The sequence below is a fragment of the Pecten maximus genome, chromosome 14 (genome assembly GCF_902652985.1).
Source record: "Pecten maximus chromosome 14, xPecMax1.1, whole genome shotgun sequence".
Taxonomy (NCBI): Eukaryota; Metazoa; Mollusca; class Bivalvia; order Pectinida; family Pectinidae; genus Pecten; species Pecten maximus.
This window is the reverse complement of record NC_047028.1, coordinates 30,235,523-30,258,724: the sequence shown is the minus strand read 5'-3', so window position 1 is coordinate 30,258,724 and position 23,202 is coordinate 30,235,523. Positions and strand designations below refer to the sequence as shown.

The following is a 23,202-nucleotide window of genomic DNA, read 5'->3' as shown; positions in this document are numbered from 1 at the left end:
GTAGTTGGGGCCAACAGTAGAATCTAAAATCACGGTGTAGTTGGGGCCAACAGTAGAATCTAAAATCACGGTGTAGTTGGGGCCAACGGTAGAATCAAAAATCACGGTGTAGTTGGGGCCAACAGTAGAATCTAAAATCACGGTGTAGTTGGGCCAACAGTAGAATCTAAAATCACGGTGTCAGTTGGGGCCAACAGTAGAATCTAAAATCACGGTGTAGTTGGGGCCAACAGTAGAATCTAAAATCACGGTGTAGTTGGGGCCAACAGTAGAATCTAAAATCACGGTGTAGTTCGGGCCAACAGTAGAATCTAAAATCACGGTGTAGTTGGGGCCAACGGTAGAATCTAAAATCACGGTGTAGTTGGGGCCAATGGTAGAATCTAAAATCACGGTGTAGTTGGGGCCAACGGTAGAATCTAAAATCACGGTGTAGTTGGGGCCAACGGTAGAATCTAAAATCACGGTGTAGTTGGGGCCAACGGTAGAATCTAAAATCAAGGTGTAGTTGGGGCCAACAGTAGAATCTAAAATCACGGTGTAGTTGGGGCCAACGGTAGAATCTAAAATCACAGTGTAGTTGGGGCCAACGGTAGAATCTAAAATCACGGTGTAGTTGGGGCCAACAGTAGAATCTAAAATCACAGTGTAGTTGGGGCCAACGGTAGAATCTAAAATCACCGTGTAGTTCGGGCCAACAGTAGAATCTAAAATCACAGTGTAGTTGGGGCCAACAGTAGAATCTAAAATCACAGTGTAGTTGGGGCCAACGGTAGAATCTAAAATCACGGTGTAGTTGGGGCCAACAGTAGAATCTAAAATCACGGTGTAGTTGGGGCCAACGGTAGAATCTAAAATCACGGTGTAGTTGGGGGCCAACGGTAGAATCTAAAATCACGGTGTAGTTCGGGCCAACGGTAGAATCTAAAATCACGGTGTAGTTGGGGCCAACGGTAGAATCTAAAATCACGGTGTAGTTGTGGCCAACGGTAGAATCTAAAATCACGGTGTAGTTGGGGCCAACAGTAGAATCTAAAATCACGGTGTAGTTGGGGCCAACGGTAGAATCTAAAATCACCATGTCAGTTGTATATGACATTAAGCTGTGACAGTCACACGTCAGCTGTGAAACCACCAGCTGTGCGTCCGTAAGCAATTCTTGTTTACCGAGTTTCCTCAGAAGCTACTGTATGGATAATATTTTCAGGTTCCTCTTAATGGTCCCTTGTTGTTCATATTAAATTTCAAGACTGATCAGAAGAAAATTTCCAACCGTCAGCCATTTTGAATTTTAACAGATCAAAGATTTGTTACCGCTATTTCTCAGAAAGTACTGTATGGATCTTTCTCAAATTTTCTATACAGATTCTTCGTAGTCCCTTGTTGTGCGTATTGAATTTTGAGACTAAATTGAAACAAAATGGCTGCCTGTCACCATTTTCAATTTTGACAAGTTGAAGATTGTTACTGCTATTTCTCAAAAAGTTTTTGATAGATCTTTTAAATTTCATATAAAGTATCCCCCTTATCCTTAATTGTGCATGTTTTATTTGGAGATTGAAACAAAAGCAAAAACAAAAAAATGGTGGACAGGAAGCGATTTTGAATTTTAGTGTTATAAGTTTATTGTCACCATTTCTCAGATCTGTCTTTATGTGTCTTAACCCTTAATAAGAGGTGTTGATCAAAATGGCCCTATATAAATGCTGTTACAAGCATCAAAAGTCGTTAATGGACTAAAGAGTTTTCTATCAACAGCCTGGAATGTTTATATCTTGACAATTTGGAAAAAATTGTGAGAAAAAGAAAAAAAAGAAATAACCGAGAAAAAAAACCCGAAAAAACAACAACAAAATGTTGACTTTGACATGAGTGACAATTTCCAGAGATTTCAAGAATTATGATCATGATGTTGTTGATCAAGAAATATGGAAGGCATTTATTACACTACCAGATGCAGTCTAATGATACAAAGATATTTATTTTTCTCATTAATTCACACGGAGAATGTTAATTTTCCACCTTGACAATAGTTCACCTGACCATGATTATCGGTAATCTGACGAACATGCGAGATCGACTGACCGACTTCTTTGCTAATGATAGGAATTTTAGAAATAATTTACGTAATTGGAAATTCATTATAGAAAAGTGTGTCTAAATGATACAAAATTCCCGATTAGTTTTTGTTCAAAATTTATTTAGATTGTGGTATTTAGCCGAGATATCCTTCAACATCATAATTAAGGCATTCTAAAGTTACCTGAGAAAATCAAGTTGGTTTCTCGAACATGATTTACAGTGTTAATGATTCTGAAATGATCATTCTGTGTTAAAGATGATATAAATTAGAAATATTACCTTTTAATTTCTTACCTGTACAATCACCTGTGCACTAATTACTACCTATATACATGTACAACATTGGAACAGACAGCACTTACATAAAGTAGAGATAAGTAATTTTCATATAATTTTTATTAACACAATACAAATAAATTTCAAGTTATAATTGGAAAACAACTCAAATGTTCATAAGGTATTGCATAATTAATTCAGTACTACGCCATTACTATAAAAACCAAAGCAACAGCCTTAGGGTTAAATTTTGTATGTTGGTTAAAGTGTCTAGTTGTGCATGTTGAATTTGGAGGCTGATTGAAAAACAAAATGGCTAACAGGTGGCCATCTTGGATTTTGATAGTTGAAGTTTGTTATCACTATTTCTGCAGGAGTACTTGAATGATATTTCTACAACTTGATGTGTTAGGATCCCTAGTTGTGCCCGTTTGATTTGAAAACAAAATGGCTGACACATGGCCATCTTTGTAAGTATAACAATATTAAAAAGGAGAGGAAAAAGAAGGGAAAAGTAGAGAAAAGATCAGTCTTCCATGTAACAAATAAAGTGCATTCAATAGTGGGTACCAAAATCCCTTCTGGATCCCTTGTATGTTATATATGTACAAACTTAATATAAGCTTGATGTCTTTGAAACCATCTGATATTCAAGCAGTTTAATATCCTAAAACATGTTATGAGTTATTACAAGACAAAAAAAAAAAGACAAAAAAGAGATAATTTCAGGTTTTGTTTTTGTAAATCATGTTTTAAATACACTATCCATTGTTTGAAACTGACCACAGGTTTACTGCATACGAAGTGAGGTCTTTGATATGGCAGAAGCTGTATATTAAGGATTTGAACCATGTTGACCTCTATTCCATTGTTCATCCTTTGTATTCGTACATATAAACCAGAAGCAAATTTGACCTAGCTAGGTGTTAACACATGTACATGCTTTGTGTGCAAAGAAAAATTAACAAAAAAATATTTCAGAACCTTTGCAAAATTTTCAAAAGAAAGAGGGGGAAAAGTCCATGGTACTTTCTGGTGCTTTAATCAAGTAAATTGATACATTGTTATGTTCAAAACAAGAAAGAAAGAGCGCTTGATGTTAAATGGGGCATAAATTAGGTCAAATTCAGCTTCTGGTTAAAAGATCGTCTATTTTACACATATACTGTATGTATATAACACATATAATTATAATCCCTATATATCTACACAGGCACTCCGTATGATGCTGCATGTTCTTCAAAAGGTTGCTTCTGTTGTAGGTATACTTGATTCACATATATATACCATATTTATCAAGCAATACATTGTAATAGCCACGTCCATTACAGTTCAGCACTGACTTAAGCTGTTCCATCGTCCTACAATAAACACTAACCACACTCTATATGAAAGTTTATGTGTGGTCCCCTTGGTTTATCAAAGAATAAATGTGGTATGTACATTCATCGGAATGACACCCAATTTAAGACAGCCAGGATAGTAACTGGTGAATCGGAATAAAAATGACCAGATCGTGTGTCCTGCTGTTGTATCTGGGGACTTTAAAATGTGATGACCTATAGGATTTGGTCGTCGACTCGTCCCATTATCCTGTTCACCATCATCATAATATAAATTGTTACAAAGACAAAGTCCTGAAAAAACCTGAGGAAAACCTAACATACATTCTGATTTACTTTGACATGGATCAGACCCCTTAGATTTCATCAATATTTCTTAACTTCAGGAAACCCCTAAACTTAAATTTTGCAAGGAAAAGCAGTACAGAATTTAACAAAGTTTCATCAACTAAATTTTTTTCTTTAAATCTATATATTTCATGGAAAAGCAGTACAGAATTTAACAAAATTTCCTAAATGAAAATGTTTTCTTTAAATCTAAATATTTCATGGAAAAGCAGTACAGAATTTAGCAAAATTTCATAAATTAAAATGTTTCCTTTAAATCTAAATATTTCATGGAAAAGCAGTACAGAATTTAACAAAATTTCCTAAATGAAAATGTTTCCTTTAAATCTAAATATTTCATGGAAAAGCAGTACAGAATTTAGCAAAATTTCATAAATTAAAATGTTTTCTTTAAATAAAAATATTTCATGGAAAAGCAGTACAGAATTTAACAAAATTTCCTAAACTGAATTATTTTTTGTTTAAATCTAAATATTTCATGGAAAAGCAGTACAGAATTTAACAAAATTTCCTAAATGAAAATGTTTCCTTTAAATCTAAATGTTTCATGGAAAAGCAGTACAGAATTTAGCAAAATTTCATAAATTAAAATGTTTTCTTTAAATCTAAATATTTCATGGAAAAGCAGTACAGAATTTAGCAAAATTTCCTAAATTAAAATGTTTCCTTTAAATCTAAATATTTCATGGAAAAGCAGTACAGAATTTAACAAAATTTCCTAAATGAAAATGTTTCCTTTAAATCTAAATATTTCATGGAAAAGCAGTACAGAATTTAGCAAAATTTCATAAATTAAAATGTTTTCTTTAAATAAAAATATTTCATGGAAAAGCAGTACAGAATTTAACAAAATTTCCTAAACTGAATTATTTTTTGTTTAAATCTAAATATTTCATGGAAAAGCAGTACAGAATTTAACAAAATTTCCTAAATGAAAATGTTTCCTTTAAATCTAAATGTTTCATGGAAAAGCAGTACAGAATTTAGCAAAATTTCATAAATTAAAATGTTTCTTTAAATCTAAATATTTCATGGAAAAGCAGTACAGAATTTAGCAAAATTTCCTAAATTAAAATGTTTCCTTTAAATCTAAATATTTCATGGAAAAGCAGTACAGAATTTAACAAAATTTCCTAAATGAAAATGTTTCCTTTAAATCTAAATATTTCATGGAAAAGCAGTACAGAATTTAGCAAAATTTCATAAATTAAAATGTTTTCTTTAAATAAAAATATTTCATGGAAAAGCAGTACAGAATTTAACAAAATTTCCTAAACTGAATTATTTTTTGTTTAAATCTAAATATTTCATGGAAAAGCAGTACAGAATTTAGCAAAATTTCTGTAACTAAATTTTTTCTTGAAATCTTACAATGCTTTCCTATGGGAAAATGAAACATAACAACACGTTCCTGTTGGAAAATTTAAGGTGATGAAACCAGGGCCTCTGTTTGACCAAGACCACTCAGGCCATATCCTGATTTGAGGCCATTATGTCCTGGTGTGCGGATTACAACCACGATAGGAAATAATTTAACAGAAAAATTTGGTGCAAGAATTTGCCGGACATTGCATTCTAATGGTTTCTTTTGAATGGCCAGCATCTTCAATATATATAGCTACTGATTCATAATTATTGTCTGGTATTTAAGGTTCTTCCTCAAGGGATGTTTATCTTTTTGTGGCTATAAGCTTGTGAATACTACAGTACAGCTTCCTCTGTGGACAAACAGTCAGCCCATTATAGGTTACATGGTGATTATTGGAGAAATTTCATTTCCTTAGAATTTCTATTTAGGTCGCTGTTGGTCAATCTCCAAGAATCCATTTGGTATAAAAAGATCACTTTCCCTGATTTGATGAAGTTGAGTTTTTACTATAGGCTAAAAATGAGCCTATTTACCGTTGAGCTTTGTAAATACAATCACCAATATTTTGGCGCTCTCATTATCGAGCATTTTTTAATCAAAGAGAATATCTCTTTTGGTCACGCTTATCCCAAGACAATCACATTTTCTCTGCTGTGAAGGAAAGCGACAGTAATTACTGTATGTTGAAGGTAAATCCTTCAGTCTTAGCTAATGCTGTGAACAGGTCTGAAGCTACAGCAGCAATGGTTTACCAAGACAACCCCGAAGGAATTGTCACACTGTGTTTTAGTTACCTAAGCTACCGTATTTATCCCAAAATACTGTCCACAAAATAAGCCCTCTTGCTTTTCGCAGATTTGTCAATCTTTTAGACAGTTTGGCTCACAAGTAAGCCCTCCTAAAACTGCACTCCTAATTACAAATGTTTACACTAATTAAAATAAAACGGGGTAATATTTGAAGATAATTACAGTACGGTAATAATAGTCCACGCCCAATTTGAGTTGAACATGTTTTGGCATCCTAGCATAGATATAGCAGGCTTTCTATAGAATACCAGTGATGGAGTTTGTCCCTGTACATGTGTTCTTAAAATGTACACAATCTTTAGTGAACATGTATATAATACTTGAATAAAACGAAAGTACATTTTACCAGTATGATGCAACAGGAACAATTTCATCCAGAAAGGGTCATATTGTAGTCTATGATAATTTATGGACCTTTATTGAGGTCAGTATATGGTTAATACTAACCTGGTAAAATTAAGATATTGACCGAGGGTGAAGACTAATGTCATTTTATATTCTACCTTGTTGGTAGCTGCAAAGCTGTTTTAAATTTATACAAAGGAAATTATATTTTTTATCAGTAACACAATGACTTTGTATTTTAAAATATGTCACTTTGCAGTATATTTTGCATGTTTATGGAGATAATTGTACATGGTTGGTGAGACTCATGAATTATTTGAATTTAAACCTGAACTTGCAAATTGGAATGTAGTACTACAATTAACTGCACCCAATATAGCAAAAATGTCTTGTACACAGCTGTAGCTATATAATTATATTCTGGCACACCTTGAAAAAATCTTACCAATTCAGAGTTATGGTTCCAACCTGATATCGGTTATAATTGAATCATTGATGATTTTATGTGAAATTTCTTGTTAATTTGTAATTGTTTCTAAATTGAAGAAAAGTTCAAATTTAATTTAGAATTACGTTATAAAAAATGTTCAAATTCTCAATTTACTTAGATTTAGATTTACTTTATACAGTTTGGCAATTATAAAACAAAAAAGCATAATTATGAAAATATAATGTCAAAAATATTTTAGAAAATACTTTCAAACTCTGACTTACCCGGTAAGTGTTTTTCCAATTCAGATCTCAATATAATGTTTGTTAAATAACTTGAAGTATTCTCATTTACAGTATTTTAATTTACAGTATTTGATTTGGATGTAAATATATGATGCATATAAAAAAAAATTGAATCAGATTGAATGGCAGCCTTGAACATAATTTATAACATAGGGCCTATAAATTTGTGTACTGATTGTAGCAGGTCAAGATTGGATGTACTTAAAATCTTAATTGTAAGTCTTTAAATTTACAGAATGCTTTAGTTTTGATTTATTAATATATTTTGTTTTTCTTTTGTTGTTAATGTTTTCTTTCCATTGTTTTAACTTTTCCTTGTTTTTCTTTTCAGGGTGTTTAAGAAGAGTAGCCCAAATGGAAAGGTAAGTTACACAAATAGTCTGTATTTATACACCTCGTATATATATCACTCTATGCACATTCCTTGTAAGTTAAAATATTTCAGAATATAATGATTTTATTGGAGAAAATAAAACAAAAAAACAGTTATGAAGAGGAATTTTAACAGTGCGTCTACAATAGACCGGGATAATTTATTATTTTATTGTATCTTATCCATCATCATGTCACATGGCAGATGGATTGTATGTAATGATATCATTACTATGTGTTTACAAAACTGGTTTTAGTGATTATGGAGTAATGATCTTTTATGACAATCCCATATATTCTTCCCTTGTAGGTTTTAATGAAACTTCAAACAAATATAGAGGACCGTGTGCAGATGTGCATCTCACTTTCTTTTTCTCAAAATTATGGTTGCTATGGCAACTGGTCACTATATTACTGGGTTATCTTAGTTGGCCTCTAATTAACAGTTCCAATTCACCATTGACTCGTGTAGATTGTGGGGGTATTAGTCGGCCATCCTGGTGGCAGTTCTATTTGTCCCTGCCATAAACTCGATCCCTCATTCCTCTCCCTCTCTCCCCCTATTTGTCCCTTCCTTAAACTCCATCCCTCATTCCTCTCCCTCTCTCTCCCTATCTGTCCCTGCCATAAACTCCCTCCCTCATTCCTCTCTCTCTCTCCCTATTTGTCCCTTCCTTTAACTCCATCCCTCATTCCTCTCCTTCTCTCTCCCTATTTGTGCCTGCCTTTAACTCCATCCCTCAATCCTTTCCTGCCTATATCTAACCTTATTTTCTCACTCCTTCTTTCCCTGACCATTCTCACGTTCATTTTTAGCTCACCTGGACCGAAGGTCCGGTGAGCTTATGTCATGGCGCAGCGTCCGTTGTCCGTCCTTCGTCCGTCCGTCCGTCCGTCCATCGTCCGTCAACATTTACTTCAAATCGCTACTAGTCAAGAAGTTCTTATTGAATTTTGACCAAATTTAGGCAGAAACATCCTTGGCAAAAGGGGAACAGATTTTGCTTAAATGGTGACTCTGACCCCCGAGGGGCCAAAGGGGCGGGGCCCAATAGGGGAAATAGAGGTAATTCCTTTAAATCGCTACTAGTCTTAAAGTTATGAATGGATTTGAACTCAACTTAGTCAGAAACATCCTTGGGGGGAGGGGAACAGATTTTGCATAAATGGTGGCTCTGACACCTGAGGGGCCAAAGGGACGGGGCCCCAATAGGGAAAATAGAGGTAATTCCTTTAAATCGCTACTAGTCATAAAGTTATGAATGGATTTTAATCCAATTTGGTCAGAAACATCCTTGGGGGAAGGGGAACAGATTTTGCATAAATGGTGGCTCTGACCTTCGAGGGGCCAAAGGGGCGGGCCCAATAGGGGCAATAGAGGTAATTCCTTTAAATCGCTACTTGGCATTAAGTTATGAATGGATTTGAACGCAATTTGGTCAGAAACATCCTTGGGGGAAGGGGAACAGATTTTGCATAAATGGTGGCTCTGACCCCAAAGGGGCCAAATGGGCGGGGCCCAATATGGGAAATAGAGGTAATTCCTTTAAATCGCTACTATTCATAAAGTTATGAATGGATTTGAACCCAATTTGGTCAGAAACATCCTTGGGGGAAGGGGAACAGATTTTGCATAAATGGTGACTCTGACCCTCCGAGGGGCCAAAAGGGTGGGGCCCAATAGGGGAAATAGAGGTAATTCCTTTAAATCGCTACTAGTTATAAAGTGATTAATGCATGCATGTTCTAAAAAACAATTCTTGAGGTCTTTCAGACCTTTAGAGAGTCTTGACTATATTAATCTTTAAAGCAGTTCGGATTCCCACACTATAACCATATATAGCATTGTTAGAGATTTACAAATAAAACAAATTCAATATGAACATTATTTTGACATTTGGTCTAATCCAACCAGGTGAGCGATACAGGCCCCATGGGCCTCTTGTTCATTTTCAAAATATTAGTCTGTATAATTGAGACTTGTCCGGTTAAAACTGTTTGTCAGGTAGTTCAAAACAGTCGTAAAATTTGTTCTAGGTAAAAGTTAGTTGTAGAATCTGTTGAGATCCTAGGTTCAAATATTGTATTTTTCCTAAACTGTTACAAACGATGGACTGTAATTACATACTTTTGATAAGCAGTAAAAGCATGTCCGACCCATTAGAACCATAATGGTCAATTTTGTTGTTGCATTGGATGAAATTCCCCAATTCAGCAATTTGTCTTCTGTTTGTTAGAATTGATTATGACACTGGGGAATTAATGGAAGCATTATTTTCTGACAATAACGTAAAACCAGTATCATTTGGCCACATTAACTATATATATAGCGATACAGAAGTGTACATGGTGTATATTATTTTACTACAGATAACAGCCTACCTCGGAAAGAGAGATTTTATAGACCATCTGACTCATATAGACCCAGTTGGTGAGTATCACATGGTCACTGTACAGAAGGTCACTGTGAAAAGGTCACTGGACATGAGGTCTTCATAAACACATGGTCACTGTACAGAAGGTCACTGTGAAAAGGTCACTGGACATAAGGTCTTCATAAACACATGGTCACTGTTAGGTCATCTTACACAATAAGGTCACCATACACAAGGTCATCATACACAAGCTTAAGGTCACTATAAACAAGGTTATCATGCGCAAGGTCACTTAAAACAAGGTCACTATACACAAGGTCGCCATACACGAGGTCACCGTACACAAGGTCATGATACACAAGGTCATTTAAAAACAAGGTCACTGTACATAAGGTCACCTTACACAATATTACTGTAGATAAGGTCATCAGTCATAAGGTCACTAAATTAAATGTCACCATGCACAAGATCTCTATACAGAAGGTCAAAATACAAAAGATCACCATTCACATGTAGGGTCACCTTACACAAGGTCACCATTCACGAGATCACCATACACATGTAGGGTCACCATTCACATGTAGGGTCACCATACACAAGTAGGGTCACCTTACATAGGTCACCATATATACACAAGGTCACCTTACACAAGGACACCATACACAAGGTCACCTTACACAGGGTCACCTTACACAAGGTCACCTTGCACAAGGTCAACATTCACGAGGTCACCTTACACAAGGTCATTATTCACATGTAGGGTCACCATACACAGGGTCACCATTCATAGGGTCATATTACACAAGGTTACCATTCACATGTAGGGTCACCATACACAGGGTTACCATTCATAGGGTCACCTTACACAAGGTTACCATTCACATGTAGGGTCACCATACACAGGGTTACCATTCATAGGGTCACCTTACACAAGGTTACCATTCACATGTAGGGTCACCATACACAGGGTTACCATTCATAGGGTCACCTTACACAAGGTTACCATTCACATGTAGGGTCACCATACACAGGGTTACCATTCATAGGGTCACCTTACACAAGGTTACCATACACAAGGTCATCTTACACGAAGTCACCATTCACAAGGTCACCATACACGTGATCACCATTCACAAGGTCACAGTACACAAATTAAAGTGTACAATGCACATGGTAACGGGAAGTCATCAATCATGATACACATGATGTCATCAGTTTAAGAATAAGTTCAATAAAATAAATAAAATCAGGAATTAGACCTGTAAACATTGTACATTCAACATTGATGTAAACAATTTATGTTTATATACACTTATATTACAATGACATTTAATGAATAAAAAATGTGAGATAGGAGACGAAGATTTGAATGTTGACTTTTGTAGATGGCGTAATATTGGTAGACCCGGAGTACCTCAAGGAACGCAAGGTATTTGCACATATTCTTGCCGCATTCCGTTATGGTCGGGAAGATCTTGATGTGTTAGGTTTGACCTTCCGTAAGGACCTTTTCCTGGCCTCGGTGCAGGTGTACCCCCCGGTAAAGGAACAGCAGAAACCGCTGACCAGACTACAAGAACGCCTCATCAAAAAGCTGGGACCAAATGCTTATCCATTCTTTTTTGAGGTAATATCTTAGGAAATGGCCATGCAATTAGGAGTAGATATTGCTGTTAATTTTGATCAGAGCATCATTATAATTTATCATTTATGAAATTTAAGAAAAAAATTTGCTGTGATTTAATTTGTAAATTGTTGAAAATATGCATATCAGGAGGAAAAAAGAATGTTGGTATTTTAATAAAGATAGATTTTCTGTAGTATGTAAATAACTACTAGCTGTTTGTTACAAATAAGAATGACAGTAGACATCTACAAGTGTCATTCAAGAATATGTGTAACTTGTGCATGCAGCGAAAAAATGATGATACGAATGAGTGATAATTTATACACAAGTGACTCAGTGAGAAGATTATCAGTTGTCATTCCTATTGTTCTCGGGAAGGTTAACAAGTTCCCACTCATTCCATACGATAGATTGCAGCAAATGTTTTTGGAGACATAACGATATTATAATGCCACATTGTCATAAAACATTTTAACAATGCTAGCAGTTAGAGCCATGTGCTTCGAAAAGCGACATCCAAAAAGGACCAACCTGGCAGCCACTTTCAGTAGCGCCACAAAATTTGAATGAGTACAGAAAGAGTTAATAGTGAAGAGATACTTTTTAGTTCTGCCCATTTACTGGCAATGACTGAAGGTGATCTGACATATTTCTAAGTACAGTAACTAATAAATATGTTTATCTCTGTAATTTATTTCACTGTAAGATGTTACAGTTATCTGTATTCTGTAAGATATTACAGTTTTCTATATTTTACTGTAAGATATTACAGTTTTCTATATTTTACTGTAAGATGTTACAGTTATCTGTATTTTGCTGTAAGATATTACAATTATCTGTATTCCGCTGCAAGATGTTACAGTTATCTGTATTTAGCTGTAAGATGTTACAGTTATCTGTATTTAGCTGTAAGATGTTAGTTATCTGTATTTAGCTGTAAGATGTTACAGTTATCTGTATTTTGCTGTAAGATGTTACAGTTATCTGTATTCTGCTGTAAGATGTTACAGTTATCTGTATTTAGCTGTAAGATATTACAGGTATCTGTGTTCTGCTGTAAGATGTACAGGTATCTATATTGTGTTTGATACCAATCTTTTCAGCTGCCACCAAATGCGCCAGCCTCTGTTACTCTACAGCCAGCCCCAGGAGATACTGGCAAGGTAAGCGACTACTAGGCCTGTCTGGTCCAGTGTTTGTCTCTCAGGATAATCATTGAAGTTTTGTGTATAATACTGTATCGGTGTATGAGATATTTTATGAAAAGCTATCGTAATTTCCTGTTTATTACGTATACTCACCCCGGGGGTTACCCCAGGAAGCTAAATGTAGCATTTAGCATATTACCTGTGTCATAGCAGATTTTACTTTTACAGATATGACATTTATATTATTTGTGTCCAAAATTACCTATTGATATTTAACAGGTATTCTCTTGTAGATATTTTATGTCAATTATCGGTACAGTGCATTCCGCTTAATCGGGTTGCCTATTTGCGGGGACTTTTTACCCGATTAACCGACTTACCCGATAAGCCGAAATGCTTGTCGCCATCTTGGATTTGGTCCGTAATGGTAGTCAGACTTGGGTCGATTTTGGATGAAAATATTTGCGTTATTATTGTTAATAAACGGTGTTTTTGTTTGTGCTTTTACTGATGTCAAATTGTCAGATTACTATTACTAATTGTATAAAAATGTGTGTATTAAAATAACAAAACCTTAATGATTTTCTTATTCGCGGCACAGTACAATCGTAGCACCTCAAATCGGGGGGTCATACATCCCTGTTTCATCCGTGTGTTCCTAATTTGACATACGATCTAAGGACTCGCCGACAATTACATCTAAAATCATTCATGTTTATCATAGAGACATTCTTATGTTCGCTTTGAAGTTTAAAATATTCCATATTATTTCCAATTACCAAAGCACAGAGATCGGAGAAACCGAGTTTATTTAGGTCGTTTCCTGTGGTATAAATTTATACGAACTTGACACTGGCAGTCACTGATAAAACAACACGAAATCCAATGTAATGTTTTTTTATTAACCAGTTCTAATCCTAACCTGAATAGGAATTATGAGCTAACGTCGGGCGTCTGTCCTTTTACTGCTCGCTACTGATTTTTAACTCACCTGTGTATCGGTGTCGTCACATTTCCCCGTGGCGAACCCCTCACTTTGGATTCGCCACATACAGTAAGCAGTGATATCAATCGATCTGTAGCAATATCAGACCCAGGTAAAAACCTATTGTTTTGGTTTTTGCTTCGAAGATTTTACATCCCAGACGTAAAAGTTTAATTGTCTAGTCGCTTAATTATGCTTTTAAAACCCCATTACGTTTTGCCTGCTGCTGACTCTAAAAATAACATTTAATTTTACCCACAATTCTTAGTCGACTTCCTGTTGGGGAAAAACCACACGAGGCAGAATCAACAACAACACAGTTCTGAACATGACAAAACCCCGACATAACATTACCGTTTAAGGTAATATTTAACTGTTTTTTGACATTTGAACCATCAAAATTACACTATTTGTTGATAAATGTCTAAAACTTAAAGAAATACGCGATGACTTTCGTGAAAATCGGAGCATTTCTATTTTTTGTCCCGATTGTTCTATTCGAATAACCGAAAAATACGACTTTTCCAACCCAATTAAACGAATTTTTTTAACATGATTTAAGAGAAAATGGCTTTGGTTTTTGAAATTTTACCCAATTAAACGAAATACCCGATTAAGCGTTACCCGATTAAGTGGAATGCACTGTATATGAAATACGTTCATTGTGTAGATATAAAAAATGTGTAATATATGATTATATTCTTATTGCATTTATATGTGGACATGGAGAAATTAGGAAAAAAACATAATGGTAGTCCATACGAGTACACAATATTCTATGTAAAAGAAAACATCTTAAGGTGTAAAAAATCACATCACTGAAATCAATTATCAGAGTTGTCTCCCTTAACTCTTTCCGTACTCACGACGACTACAGACGTCACAAAAATGTGCTCTTGTATCCTTCATGACGACTACACACGTCGCAATTAACATGCCTTCCATCCTTTGTGACGACTCAAATCGTCGTAAAACATCGCAAAAGATGTTGATATTACTTGCTGGTTTAGCATAGTCATACGAAGGAATTGACACGGAAATGATGTTTTTAAGAAATAAAAAGCAATGTAAATATTGTATTGATGGTATATTTTACGTACCAGAAGCATAATTCATTCGTTAAGATTGTCTATTTCAAAGAATTCCGCCGGTTCATGCCGAGCTGTTTACATAGCTACAAAATGGCGGCCTCAAATTTACTTTCGTTTTCTGCGAGATTGTTGAGGTGTTAAACACAATAAAACAATTAAAAACGATAATATATATATAATTGAGTAACGTTTATCATCAAAATAAGTAAGAAATACGTAAAATATATTTACACACCGAAAAAACGATGTTTTGGCTGCGTGATTTCTTGCACATGTGTGACACATGTGCCGATTAACATGTCATTTCCCGCGATTCTGCCTGGTGATTTCGCCGTATTTTAAAGGAAAAATTGGGTAAAAGAGTTTCCGTACTCAGTACTTGTTCCATATGATAAACTTCATTTAATATTAAGCATTATACAACAGTAAAAGATCAGTAAAAGATCGTTTTATCGACGTCTGATGTGATAGCCATATGCTCCAATACACAAAGGACCTACCCAGCATTCACTTCCGGTAGCGACCGCGAAATTTGAATGAGTACGTAAAGAGTTAAGTTGTGAGCCAAACATTTCTTCCTGCAGGGAGATTTATTGTTAATTTCATGCAAACATTTAACCATGCAGATACTGAATGTTAGAGTAAAATTAAAACATTTGTATTTATTAGACCAATTCATTGTGTATTGTATAAAAACCTATCACAGTAGTTATGGTAATTGAATGATGGTTGACTGACAGTGACACAGTACTGTTTAAGATAGTTTCATGTTTAATGCCCGTGGGCTATATGATATAAAACATTGAAAAATATATGTTCTGTAGGCTATCTGGTGAAGCGGGCAATCCGACAAAATGTTTTTCAAAAACAAAAACTGCAGGCTATTCGATCCAATTTGACTGATGTGTTTTCATGGTGTCACTACCAGGTGCAGAGATTGGTGTTTGTGTCCAAAATACGAAATATACATTTACCTGTGTGTGGACATATCAAGTAACAACAACTCACAAGTAAATCTAGAAATATGTTTATTAACACTTTTCACCTGTCATATAGGTAAATTGTGAGAGATAAACACAAACAGTTTGGGGGGGGGGGGGGGGGGATTCTTCTGTTACAGTACTAAACTTGTACTTCACAGCAGATCACCATCGTCAGTGTACTGGAGCTGGCAATCTGCTGACTTCAAATTATAAAACCCTTATTTCTGCTTGTGGGGGTAATCTAACGGAGCGGGCAAATACAGGAAATCACAGCAGTTATTAAATTTCACGGTTGTCCCTGTCCGACCCAGTTCATTGGTTCTGTATTGAATTTAGTGCAATCACGACTTCTTCAATTGTGCAGTAAACAACATTGTTTGTATATATAGATATGTACTGCGTATTAAATTTATTGCTGTATCTAATGACAACAATACAGTCTAATTATATCCATGCACATATTACTAGTATTTAAGAGTTTGTATCGTCATAAGATGGTGACTTTTTAGTTGATGACATCTTTTATTGTGTAGCCCTGTGGTGTCGACTATGAGTTGAAGACCTACGTAGCGGAGAATGCTGAGGAGAAGCCACATAAGAGGCAAGTTTAGTGTTTTATTGTGTACTATAGATTCAGATCTCTGGTCCGGTACAGTAAGAAATGCTGCTTTTCTGCTTTACATCAGAACAAATGTACATCATGGTATCGTTTCATAAAGCTTTGTAACTTACGAATTTTCGTAAATATTAACGAAAACATTACGCAAAACTTACAAAGTTGTAACTCCATTTCAGAAAGGTGTTCGTAACTTTTTTCGTATCTTACATCAAAATTGTACGTTTTCCTGGTAAAAATATACTGTTCTCTAACATGGAGGTTAAGAAAGACGACGTGTTTGGGGTGAAAAGTGTGCGCTGGTCCTAGACCCAAGTCCTGTACACTTGGGTATATCAGTACTAATGTTTCTGTAAAATTCCAATTTCATATTGTTTGTCATGTGGTAAAACAAAAAGAAACAAAGCAATTTTTACAGATTTTGTTTGCTGCACACAGATTTACGTAATGCTCTTAAAATAGGCTAACTGTTGGCGCAGTCTACGAATAGGCGTAAAATTACTTGCATGACAATGAGTATTTTGCCGGCATCCCTCCTCAACATTCTAAACCTGGTTTCTATCTTGAGTATATAATTCATAAATCTGACTTACGTAAAAGTTACCAAAATTGGTTAATTTACGAAGCTTTTTGAAATGGTACCCTGAACTCAAAATGAGGACTTGATGAGTAATTGATATGATACGTCCTTAAACAGAGTTAGATGTCATTGATTGATATTGTCTCCTCTAATTTGCAAATCCTGGGACATCTTGTTTTAGGAATTCGGTTCGTCTAGCCATACGAAAGCTGACATACGCTCCAGTGGAGCCCGCCCCACAGCCCAGTGCAGAAGCCACCAAAGAATTTATGATGAGTCCGGGCAATATCAAGTTAGAGGCTTCTCTGGACAAAGAAGTAAGTTTTATATAATGAGTCCGGGCAATATCAAGTTAGAGGCTTCTCTGGACAAAGAAGTAAGTTATATATAATGAGTTCACACAAAGCCTCTGGACAAAGAAGTAAGTTATATATAATGAGTTCGGGCAATATCAAGCTGGAGGCTTCTCTGGACAAAAAAAGTATTTTATATACAATGAGTCCAGTAATATCTAGCTCGAGTTTCCTCTGGCCCTGACACAATGTCTGGTTTGTTGAAAAAATTGGGGAAAAAAATCTGTTAAGGCCCATATATAGGCCTGATTATGTTCGAAGCCTTGGGCTTAATCATTATAGCACTAATTGCAGTTTCAATATAATATTTCAATGAAAATTTCTTTGAGTGTTGCAATTCATCATTGTTGTGATCTGTTCAAATATGGAAATACAATTGTATGCTTAAATCTGAGACTGCAAATAAAAGTGTGTATACAGTAATACAACGTATTTGCATCAATTTTGATAAATAAAATCTTAAAACATAATCAGAAAATTGAGCTGTATATGTAAATATGTGGTGCATGTTGGTTTGTTGTAAAAGTATTTTTCTTTATTTTCTGTTGTAGAAATACTACCACGGTGAAAATATCGCTGTCAATGTTCTGGTGGATAATAATACCAACAAAACTGTGAAAAAAATCAAGATTTCAGGTGAGAGTTTAGGTTACATCAGCATACTTCTGATAAAAAGTTCAATTACAGGTAGGCTCTCATTACAAGGGAGATAATCCAATTGGGTTTGTAAGCAAAAAAAGGGCTTCTCATTACAAGATAGATTATCAAATCTGATTAAGAGTACATTGTAATGAACTTAAGTATATTTACATATTTCCTAAATTCCCCATGCCTATGTATTTTTCTGACATTATCAATATCTGATATCCTTAGAATCTTTTCATAGCAATCATCTGTTCCCATTTCTGTCCCAGTTACCATCCATGTGTTAGCTTTTGAATGTGTGAGTTGCTGTCCACCATACAATGTAGGTTAGCGATTTGTCATGTAATGTGACAGTAAGTGTGATGTTGAATGAAGGTACATGTTAAGTTGTTTTTGTTTGTGTCCTATATCTAATTCTAATTGGCTGTTGGTGTTAATGTCTGATTGGCTGCCAGTTATTCACTTCTGATTGGCTGTATCTTAGTTCTGATTGGCTGTTTGTGTGTTAATAAACCTTACCTTTTCTGATGTTTTTGAACTGCCAGTTTAGCTTCTGATTGGCTGTTGGTGTCTTTAAGCCTGATTGTGATTGGCTGGTATATCTTGGCTGTTGGTTAATTGGTCATTTGTTTCAGTATTCTAGAGCTGTGATGAAATGTAAGCATGAGTTGGATAAAGAAAAATCATTGGTTTTGCAAAAAAAACAACAACAAAAACAAAAAACATATTTATCTCTATACATTGTATATATATATTAATCCAACCAATTTCAATAGTAGCACAACTCATCAGTTATGAAGCTTTGTTTGGTTTCAATAACAGACATTAGATCCATGAAGTTATACCTAGACAGTTATGTTATGAATTTGAACTGGGATTCTGATGACATGACATCATACATTGTTGAAGGATTGCCAGGAAGTCCTCCTATACTCCCATCTTTTATCCTGATACGTTATATTTTGTTGTATCTTTATGGTAATGATATCCGTTATTTCAGGAAAAGTCATTCTTCTTTTTCTTTCCAAATGATTTTTCATTGATAAATGGATAAGAGTGGATGTCAATGATAACTATAGGGAAAGTGAAACTAGAGTGAAGTTTTAACGCCTGCTTCCTCAACAACAATAATGTAATAGCATTGATGATTATTTTGTTGCCGACAGTTTGCCAGCATTCAGAGTTCAGTCTGTATGAGCAAACAAGCAATGATGAAGATGTGTCGGGTATAGAGCCACAGTGAGTTGGAGCCCCCGTATACGACCTTCCTCGAAGTGTATAGCTCCTACCCTTGATCCCCAATCACACTCCTCCATCCCACACTTCCTAATGAACCACTCGTGCCTACTACGGACTGTTTCAATAGTTTATGACAGGACCAGACAACGGAGAGTTGACCCATGTTTATCTGGTCAAACACGGGTAACTTTGGCCCTGTCCATAGATCAGAGACTTTAGAACTGTCTTCAGCAGATACAAGTCTGATGAAGCATTTCCTTTCCATAATTACCAGAGTAAGAATAGAGACAGTTGATTTATAGATTGTACCTGGAGTATCCCCCAATTCTACTTCCAGACCTGTGACATTTGGATAAGATGAAGTTAAGAGTATTCCAAGTATCCTCTGACCCTTATGTCCGAGACATTTTGATAAAAGTCTAGTGTACTCTGAGTATCATCCAACCTTGACTCCAGACCTTCAACATTTGGATTAATGTTTAGTATACTCTGTGTATCCTCTTACCGTACTATTAGACTTATGACATTTGACACTCTGATTATAATCCAACCTTGACTCCAGACCTCCAACATTTGGATTAATGTTTAGTATACTCTGTGTATCCTCTTACCCTACTACCTGATTTATGACATTTGAAATCTAGTGCATCTATGGCATTATTTCAGTTAAACTAGATAATAGAGTTAAATCTAAACAGATTTTGACTCATCAAGATGAAAGTTTTATATTTGGATAATGTACATTGGTTCTGAAGGTATACTGTGTAGACTTTCTCCCTTGTTGTTACCCTTCCTTTCGGATGTTTTCTTTCTGCTGGAGTTATCCCCCCTGATTATATATAAGTTGGACTGTCACAATATCGATGTACCTAAATATAATCACCGATCTTGTTAAATTTGCATAAAACTGTCAAAGTATTAATGTACCTCAGATATATTCAACTGCATGAGGCTCCGTAAAGGCAGTCAAAAGGATTTCTGAAATAAGTGTGCTTTTCTCACAGACAATTATTTGTTCAAAATATTTAATCGTTTAAAATCACACACCTTTGATATTTTTCACACATTATCAATATATATATATATATATGTGTGTCAAAGGATGTTTTATATATGAATTCTGAACACATACCTGGATGAAAATGCAAAGGTTTCAATTTCCAAATTGTGATTTTGATGATCAGAGGTCATTTAACCTTTTAAATTTTGTCCATAAAAAGATTTCAACATCAATAATTTTTCTTTATCACGAATCTGTGTGTAGTTTTGAGCATTCAAGATTGTCACAGTTTGGCAAATTGAAGCCTGATTGTATGCATACTGAAAGTCACATGATCGTCACATGATCACATCCCGATTCATGCGGTCGGTACTCATTGCTGTCATCAAACACTGGTATCTATCATTCACAACACTGCTCAAGGGCTGGTTTATCATATGATGAAATTTCTATGAAATAAAAAAAAAATGACATTCATGGTTTGAATTTAAAATGCGTAATTTGTTAGATGAACAGAATTGGTTTCGAAGTCGAAACTAGCATGAAGGTGACTTTGATTTGTAACCCAGTGGGAACATTTTCTTGACTGTGTGAAAATGTATCATATTTACAAGACAGGATATTCACTGTGAATGATAGACATTTATGCGTTTGTTGACAAATTTTATTTTTATTTCAATTTTGATTTTGAATGTTTTTAGCTTATGTAAACCTGATGAAGGCCAAGTGAAAAAAAGCCATGTTAGCAGTTAACCATGATCAATTTGTCCCTAAATTTTAGACAAATCATTCAAAAACAATTTTCATATGAATCTTATTTGAAATCCTCATTTATTGTACAAATGAATTGTAACTTAATACAAATTCAAAATGAATTTCTATGTATTCATTGGATCTGAAGACTTTAATATCAAGTTAAACGATCATTGTTTGAAAGTGTGCTGACAACATTTCTACTTTGGCTTGGCCTTTCTTGCGATGCATATATAACAACTACAATTTCTGTTCCCTGCACAGTACGACAGTTTGCCGATATCTGTCTTTTCTCCACTGCGCAGTATAAATGCACAGTAGCTGACATGGAAAGCGAGTAAGTTTTTACTTATCTTTATCAATTGTGTCTGTCATTGCCATGGAGCTCGAGGGCTCTTTGTATGTTGTACCAGATCTTTAAGATTGTATTTGACATTTGTCAAAGTATAATTAAACAGCTAATACTAATAAATAACCAGGTACATGCTTTAATTCTTGAGAAATCAAATTTTGCAGAAATGATAGCCTGTATCCGAGAACTATTATGGTGTCTGTTTCATATATTCTCTTAGCCATTCGTAAATTGTTCATGAATATTTAAAACATAATGGTTTCAATGCAGTATTATTATAACACAGGGGAATTATCAGAAATCAAGTGTATCATGGATTGGATACAAAATACATTCAGGATAAGTTTTACAGCCTAAAAATAAAACAAACAAACAAAAACAAAAAATACCTACAGATGTTAGGCCTCAGTGTCTGGCACTAGTAATTACTGGATGGAACTCTATATTTGTCCTCGGTCTATCTGTCCATGTGACGCACTTATTTTGAGCATATTTGGTATTGCAAATTATTTATTCAAGAACTCCTCAGAATGGAGGAATACTCCAATCTGTACACAGTTATGGCCCTTTGATAATTTTTATATCAAAGCTTGCGATTGTCTTGGGTTGGAAAACTGTATTTCTTGTTTTTATGGGAACATGAAGTATTGAATTTGAGGCATAAAAAAAAACCTCATTAATGTAAAGTCTGTAAGATAGTCCGATTCTAAATACTTGTTACGGATATGCACTATCTAAAGGACTTGTCTTAATTTATGTTTTCTGAACTCAAATATGATATTTTAGAAGAATGCTTTAATTAGGTAGGACACTGAAGGTCATTGAGTCAAACTCAATTTGAGATAACCTTTGACCTTTGTCTTAATTATAGGTCAAAGTCTAAAATGGTGAGGAAAAGGTATTTGAAGTCCTTTGAATTTTTATTTTGTCACTTTTTGAATTTGCAGAAATGAAATGTTTCAGTACCTAGTTTGAGCCATGCTGCCAATAAACACTTTACCGTGGATCACCCTTAAATTACACTGCTCATAACGAATAGCATACCCATACCCTGTATACTAATATAGGTCTAGATATCAATGTTACTCTTAAGGCTAAAGATAGAATTCAAAAACTGAGAATTGTAATTATTTATCTACAAGATTGAATTCAGCAAGTTAGAATTGTTATTATTTATCTACAAGATAGACTGCAAATTGTTATTATTTATCTACAAGATAGACTGCAATATTTACACATTTGTTAAATAATTTTTAATTTTTATAATGGACAACCCTTTCCAATTTGGAAAACGATTACTCTCAAATTTTTATCCTCACATTATTTTAGACATAAATTATCAGAAATCGTTTCTTTCTTATTCATAATTTTAAGAAATCTAAAAAAGTCCATCAGAATGAGTCTAGTACAGTACTAATTATATATAATTGATATAAAAAGGTACATTTCTGAGTCTTTATTGAAATAGCCAGTGCTATTGAAATGTCAAGCAGCAGTAAGTGTTCTTGGATACATTTTAGTATGATCTTCAAACCCAGGAATTCTTTGTTTTACTGATGGAGAGATGGTAGGGACAATTAACATTTCAAAGTGTTGCATGTCGTTTAAACTTCACCAATCAATTCCAGGAAAAATTAAGGAATGAAAAGTTAACCCCAGTAAAACTGAAGCATTGTATAGTGGTTGTGTCCCTTTCTTTTCCTGGAGAAACTTGTTTACCCTGGCAACCATGCATTCACACTGTAACTTAAGCCATACTTTGGAAAATAAAATTAC

The 23,202-nt window shown here is 34.8% G+C and overlaps 1 protein-coding gene across 2 annotated transcripts in view; it reads left to right on the top strand.

The window, feature by feature from the left end:
* Window positions 1–23,202, top strand: part of LOC117341695 (beta-arrestin-1-like) — a 76,813-nt gene that overhangs the window by 39,434 nt on the left and 14,177 nt on the right. For both annotated transcript variants that reach the window (XM_033903551.1, XM_033903552.1), the window contains exons 2-9: window positions 7,639–7,669; window positions 10,050–10,110; window positions 11,440–11,681; window positions 12,785–12,844; window positions 16,422–16,489; window positions 17,266–17,401; window positions 17,989–18,073; window positions 21,339–21,411. In XM_033903551.1, coding sequence (XP_033759442.1) covers window positions 7,639–7,669; window positions 10,050–10,110; window positions 11,440–11,681; window positions 12,785–12,844; window positions 16,422–16,489; window positions 17,266–17,401; window positions 17,989–18,073; window positions 21,339–21,411 — 756 coding nt within the window. The remainder of the gene's footprint in view (window positions 1–7,638; window positions 7,670–10,049; window positions 10,111–11,439; window positions 11,682–12,784; window positions 12,845–16,421; window positions 16,490–17,265; window positions 17,402–17,988; window positions 18,074–21,338; window positions 21,412–23,202) is intronic.